This window comes from Typopeltis vanoorti, chromosome 9 (assembly GCF_054136105.1).
Source record: "Typopeltis vanoorti isolate ZY-2024b chromosome 9, IOZ_Tvanoo_1.0, whole genome shotgun sequence".
In the NCBI taxonomy this organism is placed as follows: Eukaryota; Metazoa; Arthropoda; class Arachnida; order Uropygi; family Thelyphonidae; genus Typopeltis; species Typopeltis vanoorti.
This window is the reverse complement of record NC_143557.1, coordinates 40,797,110-40,812,650: the sequence shown is the minus strand read 5'-3', so window position 1 is coordinate 40,812,650 and position 15,541 is coordinate 40,797,110. Positions and strand designations below refer to the sequence as shown.

Sequence of the window (15,541 nt, the reverse complement as noted above, 5' to 3'; positions counted from 1 at the left end):
CTTCAATATTCTGCCACACTTCATATATTGATTTAGTTTTGCCTTGTAGACAAACCTAGTTTTGTTTTGACATTCTTACATAAAAATATGGCATTTCTGCAGAAATTCTATTGAGAAAATTCACAAAGTTAATTTTGATAGTTCTATTTATTTATATTATATATATATATATATATATATATATATATATATATATTATTGATAGTTAATTTTGTTAATTCTATTTGTGATTTGTTTTCCTAGCGATGAAACTTTTTTTTCTAACACTTTTCCCTGTGAAAACCAGTATACTTTAGGGTTTATGCTATTGAAATATGTCATGAAAGCAGAATGCAGTACTGCTGCTCTCTGTGCTTCCTCTTCTCGAATCTTCTGCATCTCTTGCTTTCGATTTTGAATTTGTTCTTTCAAATTGTTGATTTCTTCATTTTGGATAAATATCTTAGTTTTATAGCTTCTGACAGTATCTGAAAGTACAATGAAGTATATATTTTATGTAAATTATTTTATTTAATGATTTTAAAGAAGTTAATTACTTTTTTTAAATTACTATATACATTGCTTGGATTACAAGATCAATTATAAGTCCCAATTCAGGGATAATATTAACATTGGGAAATCAGTATTTGTGATTCTTTCCAATAATAAAATTAGACTGGGCTATATTGCCCAAAGATTTTAATAACAAATTGAACCGACTACTTTCGTCAACTTGACTGTTGGCTTCGTCTGGGCATACATAAAGTGATAAAACAGCTTAAAACAGGTCATGAAAAAAACATGACTAGTACTAAACGTTATACAAATTCAAAAGACGGTTACATCAAATGCATGGGGCGTGTGTGATGTCAGACATTGTTATGCAAGTGCGTTCTATAATTTGCAGCGAAGTTGAATTCTGATGTACTAAGTGATCTTATGAGGGTCTTCTATATGTCAGCAAGGATTATCCCTTGGTTCCTATTGAGGCTGCCTTTTGAATGGATTACCACAGTAACTTTGAAGTTTCGGTTATGAAAGTTTTCCTCTAAATATGGCATAGAACTTTTGTCACATTCAATGTTGTGATTGGTATTCAAGAAATGAAGGGCTAACCCGGAATTATCTTTACTGTTATTATTAACGTCTCCGATGTGTTCTTTTTTTCTTATCTCCAAACTTCTGGAAGTCTGTCCTATGTAATTTAAACCACATGAACAAAGGATGTTGTAAATGCCAGGAATTTTGAAGAAAACATTATTATCCTTTGGTGATCTTAACAAATTGCAGACTGTCTTGAATGGTTTGAAAGTTACTCTTATTTCATATGGTTTGAGAAGTGTTGCAATCTTCTGTGAAACTGTCCCATGCATTTCCCAGATATCCCTTACATCAAGATCATCTGCAACTAATGCCTTAAACAATGATCTCCATACCATCTTTCAGTGGGGTAAGGATAGCCCAGTCACTTTCATTGCTGCCAACATGCAGTCCTGCCTTTTCTCTCGCAAAAAAGGATCTCAGAACGAGCCTCAGTAATACACACATCACCAGACAGAATGTACTATCTCTACTTGGACTGACATTTACCTCCAACCTCTCTTGGCACAAACACATTCATCAATGGCTTCCTCAGCTTCTTAAAAAACTAGGCATTCTTTTCCAAAAGCTCAAGAAGCTATTATACACCCATCCAGCTACTAACCCTATACAAATTCCAAATCTGCCCATCCTGGAATATTTTTCACGCATTTGGGGTGGTGCACCTGAAACCTCCTTAAAAATTCTTGATGTTGTCCAGAGGAAAGTAGGTTGGCTCATAGATGATCCTTCTCTCACAAGCTCACTTCAACTTCTATCTCATATACATATACAACTTCTATCTCATATCAGCGTTTCAGATCTATATCCCTTCTACAAGTACTTCCATGGTCACTGCTCTGGTGAATTGGCATACATCCACCACTTGCTGTTAGGCCTGTTAAAACAAGAGCAGCAGCTGTCAAACATCCTGTTTCAGTGCAGCTACACACTCATTGAATCTACTTTTTTCTATTCCACTTATATATATAGATGATCCTTCTCTCACAAGCTCACTTCAACTTCTATCTCATATACACAGTGTTTCAGATCTATATCCCTTCTACAAGTACTTCCATGGTCACTGCTCTGGTGAATTGGCATGCATCCACCATTTTTTGTTAGGCCTGTTAAAACAAGAGCAGCAGCTGTCAAACATCCCTTTTCAGTGCAGCTACACACTCATTGAATCTACTTTTTTCTCTTCCACATTATATATATATATATAGATATATAAGTTAGACAGGTCCTCATGATCAAATTCAAGTGTTAACATTAAGGATTAATCTTAAGTAAACCTGCCTCATTTGAGGAATTCTTTTTATACGAGAGGTGGTCTGAAAAGTTCCCAGCCTTGACCCTAGATGTCAACACTATCGGCAAGAATTTTTTTTTCCAAGTTGGAACATTTGTCATAAACATCATGTGAAATTGCAAGTCATTCTATCCAGTAGTTGTTTTATACAGCTGTCTGATGCAAAAGTGTTCTCTATATCCCTAGATAAAATTGAGTATCGTGCAGTTATAAAATTCTTTGTAAAAGAAGGTTTAATGTCAACAGAAATTCATTCGAAGTTCATAAGAGTTTATGGGCACTTTTCTCCTTCATTTTCAACAATTAAGAAATGGACTGCCGAGTTTAAATCTGGCTGTACCAGCCTTGAAGATGATCAACATGAAGGACATCCAAAAAGTGTAACACCACCAGAAATCATTGATCACGTGCATGATATGGTATTGGATGACTGGCGAGTCAAAGTGTGTGAAATTGCTGATAGTATTGGCATTTGAAAAGAACATGTAGGATATATTTTGTAAGATGAATGCCATGCTTGCTCACAGCTGACCAAAAATGCACTTGCATGAATGTCTCTGAACAGTGCTTGAAGCATTTTAATAAGAATAAAACTGATTTTGTGTGTTGATTTATGACTATGGATGAGACTTGGATTCACCATTACATACCAAAATCCAAACAGCAGTCAAAACAGTGGACAGAAGCCAGCTGTTCAGTGCCAAAGAAGACAGTCAGTTCCATCAGCCGGAAAGGTCATGGCGTCGGTGTTTTGGGATGCTAAAGGGATTTTGTTTATTAATTATCTTGAAAAGGGTTAAAACAATAACTGGGGAATATTATTCCGATCTTTTAACCAGACTAGACAAAAAAATTCATGAGAAAAGACCTGGTTTGGAGAAGAAAAAATCATCTTTCATCTGGACAATGCACCTGCCCACAAAGGTGTTTTGGCAATGGGAAAATTAAGGGATCTGCACTATGAATTATTGGAACATCCACTCTATTCCCCAGATTTGGCTCCCTCTGACTTCTATTTCTTTCCAAAAGTAAAACTCTTCCTCACTGGTCAGCATTTTTCTTCGAATCAAGCGGTGACCTGCAGCTGTAGAGGGGTATTTTGCAGCTCTCACTGAGAACCACTATAGGGACAGGATAATGTCACTTGAGCATCGCTGAAATAAATATATTAGTCTAAAGGGAAATTATGTTGGAAACTAAAAATAATTTTGAAATTATAAATTCGTTCTTTCATTGTTAGGCCGAGAACTTTTCAGACCACCCTCGTATCATGATGCAGATGGATTTCACATTTGAATGGATTCTTCGTGGATAACTATTCCAGAAATTAGATATGAAGCTAGTACATGTGTAGAAGGCTGGCTAATAGGCATGCATTAAAGAATTGTGCATTGTGGAGAAGAATCAAGAAGAAGGCAGGTGACTAGCAATATGTTCCTAGGGCTTTGTGCTTGGATCAATGTACTTTATTTTGTACATTAATGATAATGGGAATAATCATTGTGTGTGTGTGAGAGATATCTAGTTTGCTAACTCAAAAGAGCAATAGTAAATGAAGATGATTGAGATCTTGCGAGAAGATTTGAATACACTGAAATTTAGTGCATGTTGGCAAAGGATAATGGGTGCTAGTTCAAAGTGTATGATTATGCACTTTGTGCTAAAAAACATTACAAGTACACATTACTGATTACTCCAAGAAATTGATGTGGCTAGGATTTTTGGGGTGATGGATGATAATAAATAGTATGAAAGACCACTTAGAAGAAAACTTGTATTTTACTGCACTAACTTGTAAGTGCTGATATGAAATTTATAATCCCTTTTTATAAGGCGCACAATTCTTCACTATTCTTTAATGCTTGCCTATCAGCCAGCCTTTCATACATGCATGTTGATAGTTTTTTCACTTGGTTATACTGTAAATTAAAGATGGCAAGAAATTATATTCTTTGTTTCATCCTTTTTCCGACTGTAAGCAAACAAAGATGCATAAACCTGGTTTGCTTACACTCGGATAAAAGATAAAACCAAGAATATCATTTCTTGGCATCTTTTAATTTATTTCATATATGTATTAACTTCATATCCAGTTCATGTGACAGTTATCCATGAAGAATCCATTGAAATATGAATTCCATCTGCATAATGATGTAAACATTTCTTTTATCTAATTTTACTGTCACTGTTATAGAACGTGTGTAAATTACTAAATCTAGATCCACCTTTACTTAGCTGTGCTGCCCATCATCTGTGTACGTATTTGATTACCCAGTTTTCTTGGGGATGAAATGGTGGAGACAAGTTAGTGAGGTGGTGAAAGGCCCATGGAATGTCCCAAAATTGGATTTGTGTGTGGAAGTGCCATATATTATTATTATTATCACAACCTCCATTGAGTCGGCAGACTCATCATGGGAAGTTCACTCAACTGACAACGTATCTATCACAATGAATTTTAAGATCCTTAACACTTTATTTATAGAACAACATATTTTGGTAATGTGCTCCACTAACCTGCAATTCTCAATGTAAAAAAATCAATTCTCGCACTCTTACACTCCTCCAGATATGGCATGTTCTTTCCCTCTTACCTGCTACTTTTTTTTATAATCCTCTCCCTATTAATCTAATAAAATCATAACTTAAATGTCACTATCATATCACCTCTTTCTCTCCTATCCACCAAACTTCAATCCATATTCATTGAACCCCTCACCATAGTCAACATTCCAGAACTTTGATATTGTTTTAGTCACTCATCTCTGGACACTCTCCAATGTTTCCATATCACAATGAAAACCAAGTGACCAAATCCGAGCACAATAGTTCAAGTGTGGTCTGAACAGTGCTTTATACAGTGGTATCACCTCCTTATCCTTACATGTCAGTGTATTTCTTATCATAGCAGCAATACAACACTTGCAAGTGTTGTAGGAATACACCCTCAAAACTTCAGTCTACTGTCAACCATTACTCCCAGATCTCGAATCTCATCCACTTCCTGCAGTATAGTCAGTGGTGAGCTACAGAAATTTTAACAAAGGGTTCGCATCGTTGAGTAAAATAAAGCCGTATTTCACAAAAAAACTTTTATTAATACAGCTTGTGTACAAATGCCAATCAAAAAGTATGAGGAGACAACCTGCAAAGGCTATCATTTTTAAACAAATATTTCATGATCCAAACATGAAATATTTGCACACAATCATCTGTGTTAATTTATCTTACATAAGAAAAACATTATTTAACCATCAAAATATGAAAAAAAAAAAAAAAAGATGCTAACGCCTTTTTTTATTCCCGTATATAGGGAGTAGGCGAGGCCATTTAGCCCTATCTAACTTTTGGAGACTGAGTGGGCAGTTCAATCTCCACTGGTACCCAATCAGAGTCAGCTGGCCCAAGACTATCACTAATTAAGTGGCACGCAATGAAGAGAGATGGCTCAACAAGTGCTGCCATCTCGTGAACCCTAATGCTGGTATTTAATGTCTGAAATAATGTGGGTTCTACGGTCGATTTTCTTGAGTTTCCGGGAGAAAAAAACCCAGGTTAGAAAAATTTCTTCTAGTCGTCGACTAGATTTGAAACCAAGAAGTCTTCCTTCGTGCGGTCAAGCACTGTGGTGTGCAAACGCCACATCCACTGAGCTACACAGGCTCTTCAAAATATAATAAGAATAAAATCTTTTATAATCACACATATGAAATAGTCCACATTTTTTATAAACAAAATAAATTTCTTTTGTTTGCAACAGAAGTTTTTATGACACACAATCTATAAAGAACAAATAATATCTAAACACAATATTGAAGTACGTTATATTTCTCTTTTGTTTTTATACTTCAAGTGATAATCAATGGTAGTACCAATCAAGGGGCATTATTTTATAGTCCTATTTATTTATATGGGAATACCAAAAATGAATTCTTATTTGTAAAATGGTGATAACAGTATAATATTTTATTTAATAATATCACTTTGTTAGATTACTGTATGAGTTTGTCCCTTAATATATTTCCAAAAATTATGTTTGTTTGTTTTTTTGAAAAAAAGTAAACAAGAAGAACAAGGGGCCGCAAATTTGAGAAAAATTTAACAAAGGGCTCGGGTGAGCCCCTTTATAGCTCACAGCTGAGTATAGTTCCACCAATATAGCACACAGCCTTATATTTCTGCATCTGAACTCCAATATACATCATCATCAAGCACTTATTAATATAAAACTATAACCCCACTCATTTCTCCAAGTTAAAAGTCTATTTAAATTTTCCTGAATGGAGTTAACATCAGCAGTGCTCCTTATAATCCTCTCCAATTTTGCATAATCAGCAACAGCTGAAGAACCTCGGTCAACCCACATAAAATATTGACTAGAAAGTTAAACAGCAGAACCTAAGAAAATAACACCGGGACATACTATGGTTACCTCCTTTTTGGAGACACTGCTCCATCATACACAACTTGCTGGTATCGGATTGTAGATTGGCTCTCTGAACAGATAACCATTATACTATCCATTCTTATCTTCTGCAGCCTGTACATCAACTTATCATGTAGTAATCTATCAAACGCTTTTGCAAGGTCCAAGAATATCACTGTATATGAATCTCCCTTATTCAAGACACTAGTTACCATATAAAATGCAAGTAAATTGCTAAAACAAGACCTACTATTTTACATATCCATTCTGATCATCATAAAGAATCTTAGGTCCATCAACCCAATCCTGTGTGCTATTCCTAACCTAACCTATCCTAATCAAAGTCTATAAATTGGAAAATTCTTTCCAAGAAACATGCTCATGAAGTGGATACTAGTCTGCCTTTTTTTCATTATATATATAATACTAGCATATATAATACTTCTTCTGTTATATATATATATATATATATATATATATATAGAACAGAAGAAGAAATTTTTCAATACACGGCAACAACGTGAGAGAACTAGAAGGCATCATCCTCACACCGATGTGAGGACTTGATTTTTTTTTTGGCTGGAGAGTTTTGAATGATACTCTCCACTTGGTTAGCTAACCTCAGCTTTCTGAGTAGTTAATATATTTTTTGACCAACTGGCATACTATGCGTTAGAACTTGCCATGAGCATGGTAAAGGCATTTAGTTGAAGATGAATTTTATCACCCTGTGTCAAACTGCTGTGTTACTTATTAGAGGTATGAAGTGATTTAAACAGGTTCCATGCTTGATCTCTTGAAAGAGTTCTAGAGTAACTAACTGTTAGCTCACCCACCTATAGCACTAATGTTAATATACTATATGGCAGTGGTTCTTAACCTTTTGTTGCTGAATCCCCTGCACAATTTTACACTAGGTTAATGACTGAATAAGATAATTATATATTATTCGGCAAACCTAAATTACCATCAGCCTTTTTGAACTGATAGTTAATTAAAAATTAATGACTTTGATACAAATTAATTTTTACTCAAAAAAGATGTCAACTCACTGTATTTAATAAGCCTATCATTAATGGCTACCCTTAGCCTGATGCGATCCTGCTAATTTTTCAATATCAGGTTCAATGTTCGACAAACAAAGTCTCAAGTCTCCTATTTCACTTATTTGCAATCTATTTTGCTATTTACCCAACAATTGCAACATGACGCTGAATCCTTTCTCGATCAAGTATGAAGAAGGAAAAGCAATGAGCAGTAACTTTATTTCTTGCCAAAGTTGAGGATACTTGCAGTGCATGTTTGACTAGAATCTTTCATACCCATGCTGTTGAAATTGTACTTGAGTTTCAAAATCATTTTTTAAGTAAACAAATTCTTCACACAAATTTGGATGAACAGGAGTGGCATCAGAAAGATATGGATTTATGACCCAATATGGTATTTTAAGCTCATCAAATTCATTGAATCTGATCATCAAGTCTTCGTGCAGTATCAGAAGATGGCAACAATAACAATCCAAATCTGTATCTAATATTAAATCATCATCTATTATTTGTAGACTTGGGAACTGCAGAAAATCTAGTCTTGCAATGCTCTGCTTGTACAGTGTTAATTTGCTGATAAAAACGTCATAATTCTATTTGCTTTAATAAAATTCATTTTGCTTCTCTGCAATTTGATGCTAACCTAATTTAATTTGGTGAAAATATCAGAAAGATATGCGACATCAACCTTTTCCTTTTTTTTTTAGAACATTGCACATGTTCTCATCACATGAATTAATTCCAAAACAATATCATAGAGATCATTAAATTGTAGACAGTTTCCATTTGAGAGCCATCTAACTTCAGTGAGAAGCAAAAGATGCTCAAATTCTTCATTTTCATGGCAAAGTTCCCAAAAAATATGGGTATTCAATGACCCTAGCTTTTATTTTATTCATTTCGTTAATAACATCATCCAAAGTCTTATGTAATCTAAAATGTTTGCAGCCAATTGCTGTCTATGAAGAATGCAGTGAATTGTAAAGATATTTGGAACTGCTTCTTTTAAATGTGGTATAAATCCGCAGTGATGACTAATCATAGTTAGTGCTCCATCAGATGCACACGAAATAATATTTGTAAGAGAAATGTTTTTAGCATTAAAAAAAGTCTTTAACAACCTTAAAAATTTTAGAACCTTTTGTGTCAGTTTTCAGCAAATAATTTAATAATTTCTTCATTAGTATTTATATAACTCACGTAGGCCATTAACAAAGCTTCATGGTCATGTAAAGTTGTCTCGTTGAATTGCAAAGAAAAGTTTGTTTCACATATTAAACACATTGATAACTGCTCATTATTTATAGAGACGGAATAATTCCATATTTTAAATATTCACTTGAATATTGACGACATTTTCATTTTTCACTCAGTTTAATGTACTACAATGTTACACAATATCAACGAAGTGTGCCACATGATACCATGGGCTAGATGTAAGCTACAAACCAGGGTTGTCAGATAGGCATTAGGAAAAGTAGTAGATAAAACTTATAAAAGTAGTGGATTCTGCTAAAAATAGCCCAAATTAATTATTTTCAATGTAGAAAATTCAGACCAAAAAGTAGCCCAATTACTTAACTTTCAATGTAAAAATTCTAAAAAATAAGTAGCAAATAAATTTGATCAGTATTGCCAAACATACAATATTCTGAGCAGGGTTGCCAAACATACAATATTTGACAACACTGTCCCCCCCAGCAATCACAGCACCCCAGGGGGCGTTACCGCCCAGGTTCAGAATCACTGCTATACAGTAACAGACTTTTGTGGGCATGATTTACATTAAAAAAAAAATGGTATATGTGTGTGTGTGTGTCAAAGCTATATAACTGAGAGGAGACCTACACATAGCCTCTAAAGGAATGTGGAGAACTGATCAGGGCTTCTGACCTAATGTCCAATCCTCACCTTGTGGTGCATGCACCCTGTTAGGTATCTACCTGGATACTGGATGAACGAGGTTGGGCTGACAATTTGGGATTTAGCTGTCCAAATTATATTCTTATTGGCTTAAACTAAAATAAAAAATGATGGTACAACATGACACAATTTCATGCCAGCTGGGGTGTCGCCCAGTTAAACAAGGCCCACATTGTTTTCGCTAAGGAACCAGGGCAAACAATGAAAAGTCAACTAATGGAACAAATCCTAAAACCCACCCCAACTCAACATCAGAGTTCGAGATCAGTACTATCAACATAAGAAGCCTGAATGGCAAAAAAATGGAGCTAACTGAGGAATTGGATAAGAACCAGATCGACATAATAGGGGTGACTAAAACAAAAAAAGGCAAAAACTGGTGAGATCTTTCTGAACAATAAATACAAAATGTTATATTCAGGCAATGACAATCAAGGAAAATAAGGAGCAGTCATAGTATTCAACACTAAATACGAGGCTAATCCTTTCTCGTATTTGCCCACATCACTCTACTCGAATGGCAGGTAGTATCAAGTAGAGTGATGTGGGCAAATATGAGAATGGAGGAACTGGACAATGAGACTTATTTGTGCCTATGGTTCCACAGAAGGTTCTACTAAGGTAGAAGTGGAGGAATTTTTTGATGCTTTAGAGAAAACAACTGACACAATGAAAAAGGTAAAGTTGGTCCTTGTCATCATCATCAAATTCCTGCCATGTACCCTCAAGGGGTGTACAGGATATGATAGTACTACATGAAAAAAATTACATCATTACTAACTTCCTATCTACAATTTTCCTCCAAATCAGTCTGTTACTTGTCAAGACCCCAACATTATTATTGTTGTTCCGGGAAACTCCAAGGAGTCGACAGACTCATCGAGGGAGGCCTTAACATCATGTCAAGAACAACTATTCAACATTCACACAGTATCTATCATACCTTACCTTGAACTCATTCACGGTAGTAGCACCCACAACAGACTCTGGAAGCTTATTCCACTCATTCACCACTCTCCAAGTAAAAAACCTAGCTCTAACACCGTTGTCAACCACGTTCTTGCCCAGCTTCCATGCATGGCCCCTAGTCCTCCCACCACCAGTCATATTTTCAAAAATATCTTCTGGATCAATCTTATAAAAACCCTTCAGTAATTTGAAGGTCTCAATCATATCACCCCTCCTTCGCCTATCGTCCAATTTCTGCAACCCACAAATCTTCAACCTATTCTCATAAGGTTCATTACACAAACCTGCTATCATCTTGGTCACTCGTCTCTGGACCCTCTCCACTTCCTCCCCATCACGAAGAAACCCTGATGCTCATAACTGGGCACAGAAATCCAGATGGGGTCTTATCAAGGCTTGATACAGAGGAACAACAACTTGTTTGTCTCTGCATGTTAAAGTATTTTTCAGAAGCCAAGTGATTTGGTGAGCTGTTTTAGTCACTTTTGCAATGTGCCCCCTAAACTTCAACTCCCTATCCACCAACACTCCCAAATCCCTGGCCTCATCAATCTTCTGGAGTATGGTTCCACCAATGCGATATACTGCTGCTATTCTTTTAACCCAAAAGTGCATAACTTTACACTTTGCCACATTAAATTGACATCTATTTTTCCTAGCCCAGTCCTCCAAACTATCCAAATCATCCTGTAAAATTTTGACATCCTGTGCACTCATAATTGCTCTACCCAACTTTGCATCATCAGCAAACAAGTGAACACTTCCTCTCAAATCCTTTCCAATATCGTTGATGAACAAATTGAAAAGCAGTGGTCCAAGAACAGAGCCCTGCGGCACTCCACTAGTCACAAGACGTCTTTTTGACTCCACTCCTGAATAAACCACTCTCTGGTATCTCTCCTTCAACCACCCTCCTATCCATCTCACCAACCCTATATCTATCCCCATCTGCTCCAGTTTACTGATTCGGGTTCCATGTGGTATCCTATCAAAGGCCTTGGCAAGGTCCAGTAGTACCACTGTAAACCCATTACCCCTATCCAATTCAGCCGTCACTGTGTTATAAAACGTGAGCAAGTTACCGAGGCATGATCTACCCTTCACAAAACCATGTTGTTCCCCATACAATATCCCATTTTCATCTATCCAATCCTGTATTCTTTTCTTGACTAATTTCTCTAAGACCTTGACAATGATTCCTGATATGCTAATCGGTCGGTAATTTACAACAGCAGTCGTGGAACTATTTTCCCCTCTTTCCACCCGCTCGGGACTAACCCAGACCCGAGACTCAAATTAAACAAAATGGTCAAGGGTACTGACAATTCTTTAGCTGCTTCTCGTACAACACAAGTTGGTATACCATCCAATCTCACAGCTGTATTGACATTGAAGTTATGCAATAGACTACTCCCCTCCACTTCATTCACCACAATTCCCGTATAATCTACTGGTTTATTCGTTTCTGCAATGTCACCACCTGGATGATATATTCTTGCAAAGTGCTCACTCAGTAACTCAGCTATCTCAACTGATTCAGTTACCTCCCTACTATCAGCATTCTTTAAAATCATTCTGCCATGTACATTTTTCCTTTTACTTGCTACATATCTAAAAAACTGTTTAGGATTCTCTTTAGCTTGCATGCCCGCAATCCCTATAATTATCAGATCTTATATTTCTATCATCTAAGGCACTTTGTACCGTATATAATTATCAGATCTTATATTTCTATCATCTAAGGCACTTTGTACCGTATCAATCCACCTATATCTTGGTCTTCCTTTGGGTCGTTTTGCTGCCAATCTGGCAGAGAACACTTGTTTTGCTAATCTTTCTGTTTTTTTTTATATTGAAATGAATTTTAAATCGCAGTCTCTTTATCTCATAACTAATTATGTAACTTTAAAATAAGACGGGCCTGGCTAACCGAGGTGTTAGCGTATCCGCTCTCCAGCCGAATTAACGGCTATGGATTTGAATCCCACCCTGAGCATGGATGTTTGTTTGTGAAAATACTAGTAGTGGTGGTCAGCAATTGATGTAGATAATGAAAGTAGTTGCAGCTGGTGGATTGGCAGAGTGGTGGAGATGGCGAGTTGTAGAGTGGATGCCCCCCCCCCCCCTCGATGAGTCTTTGGACTTCCTGGAGGTGTTATGTAATAATAATAATAATAATAATAATAATTTGTTGTAATTATTCAGAAGTCATCATGGGCAAATAATTTGATCTCATTAATGCTGTCTGCACACTGTTCGCAAAAAAAAAACAAAAAAAAACAGCATGTATTCTTCAGCTGGTTTGTCTATTTTGTACAATCCAAACTTCGAAAAACCATTTGCTGCTTGCATATAAGATAAATAATTCACTTTCGTTTAAGGAGCCCTTATCAAAGTTCTGCATGTCATAGACCTGGATTCAAATCCATATCTTTCCAGCTAAAAGATATTGCCATTACTGACTGATCTGAAGAGGCTCTTATTATGAAAACTTTATCCTGTATTACTATATTAAGTTTACTGAAAGACTGGTTTGATTAAATAAAAATTACCAATATGCTGTTTCTGAAACTTTTTTACAAATTGTATCTCGTCTTATAATAAAGCAATTTTATATTCAGTGTAATGTGGTATATTTTAAAAAATTAATCTTATATAGAAGCAATTCAAAATACTTACCTTTGAATTCTTTATTTAACTCTTCAAATTTATTTTTGAAATCAGTATTAGTTTGATATTCTTGCTTTAATTCTTTTAATTGTTCTTTCATTTCTAATTGCACTTTTGCAACAGCAATTTTAATTTTTTTCCTCCTTTCCTGCAAGAGACTGAATTATGAAATAAATATTTACAATCTGTTATAGGTATTATTTCTGGAAAAATTCCCATGTTACTCCTCTAAGGAAATATTATTTGTATGGCTATTTAGCCTATTTTTGTTTAGGAGTGCCCCTTTTATGTCATTGGCTTTTTTACTCAAATTTCATGGTATTACTGATGTTTTATATGGACAGATATATTAAGAATATATGGAGGAAAAATTTTGGACATATCTTTGTAGGATGCTGCTGGCTGTCTTCTTAATCAGCAGCATCCTGGAGTGTGGCAATATACATTCATCTACTGTTAAAAGAAGGAAGTATGACTGAAAGGAAGGCTTGGAAAAAGTGGGGGTAGAGAGAGAGAGAGAGAGTGGGGGAGAATTATTGGCGAGGCAAGAGGAATGTAAACTTTTTGAAAACCCGTTTTTTTTAATTAAATTATTTTTTTTTTTAAGGTGGATAGAGAATACTTTGGGAAGGGCGGGGGGGTAAAATAGAATTTTTTTGGGAAAGGGAAGAGATATGATGGAATAAGATTAAGGGTAGGAGTAATGGGGTGAGCTGCTTCAACAGTGCTTTGTCTTCGGAGCTCATGGAGGATATGTCATGCTGACTTTGTGTGACTGTATTATTTCCTATTGGTTAGAGTCGTGACGTAATTTTTATGTTATGGAGCTTCCAACTTTCAGGGATCATGTTTCGGAGAAACATCCATCAGCTCTACATAAGCTCTGAGAGCTGGAAGCTCTATAACATGAAAATTAGGTCACGACTCTGATTAATAGGAAATGACACAGATACACCAAAGACAGAAACACAAACCCCACATGACATAGCCTCCTCATGAGCTCCAAAGATGATGCACTGTCGAAACGGCTCACCCCCCCCCGACCCCTGATCTTATCCCACATATCTACCCCGCCCCAAAAAAATTCTATTTTCACCTCCCCACAAAGTATTTTTTGCCCACATTTAATAATAATAATAATAAAAAAAACGGGTTTTTAAAAAATTTTCACATACCCCTTACCTCACCAATAATTTTCCCCATCGCTCTATCCCCACTGTTTCCAAAACCTCCCTTCCTTTCAATCATACTTCCTTCTCTTAACACCAGATGAATGTATATCGCCACATGACGGGATGCTACTGCATAAGAAGACAGCCAGCAACATCCTACAAAGGTATGTCTGAATTTTTTCCTCTTATATATTCTTCATATATCTGTCCATATAAAACAATCACCCACCTAAATACAATCACAAACATCCATGCCCACGGCAGAATTCGAACCCACAGACTGTTGCCAGCAAATAAATAAATAATAGTGACAGCAGTTAAAAACAAAATTACTTGAAATAAACAAAAAAAACTTCTAATTTTATTTCATTTATTATTATTTGAGAATTTCCATGGAATCAAAAGACTCATCATGGGAGACCCACACTAATTCACACAATACCTATTATACCTTAAATCAATGATACCAAGAAATTATATTCTTGGTTCAATCCTTTATCCAAGTGTAAGCAAAGTTTGCACCTGAAATATTTTCAGGACAGGCAACTTGTATATAGAAGCTAATGACTTCACATCACATGCCTTAGTATCCCATAATGCAAAGCACATATCCTTACGGACATGTATAATGCTATGCATTATAGGAAGGGTTACTATCCAGACTGGTTCCGACTTTTATTGAGGTCTCATCAGTGGGAGCCAGACCAAGAGGCGATACCAAGGTTGAAGTTGAAAGTTTTGTACTACCTTACCCCAGTCCTGAAGATACTTTCAGATGCAAACTTTTTTGCTCACACTTGGATAAAAGATTAAACTAAATTTATTACAAGGTTGAAGTATGCAGAAGTCATTTATATGACATTCATGTTCTTGTTTTCATTTTGGGATACTATGGCCTGTTTCAACTATATGATGAATAGGTTACATGTGCACTAGATTTGGCATAAACCTGAGTGGAAAA

The 15,541-nt window shown here is 35.8% G+C and overlaps 1 protein-coding gene across 2 annotated transcripts in view; it reads right to left on the bottom strand.

Annotated features, from left to right (window-relative positions):
* The window catches only part of LOC150102998 (uncharacterized), a 32,061-nt gene continuing 16,520 nt past the window's right edge, over window positions 1-15,541 (bottom strand). For both annotated transcript variants that reach the window (XM_090398312.1, XM_090398313.1), the window contains 2 exons: window positions 13,418-13,566; window positions 1-467 (listed from right to left, as the gene is read on the bottom strand). In XM_090398312.1, the coding sequence (XP_090254438.1) occupies window positions 196-467; window positions 13,418-13,508 (363 nt within the window). In that variant the 5' untranslated portion in view covers window positions 13,509-13,566 and the 3' untranslated portion in view covers window positions 1-195. The remainder of the gene's footprint in view (window positions 468-13,417; window positions 13,567-15,541) is intronic.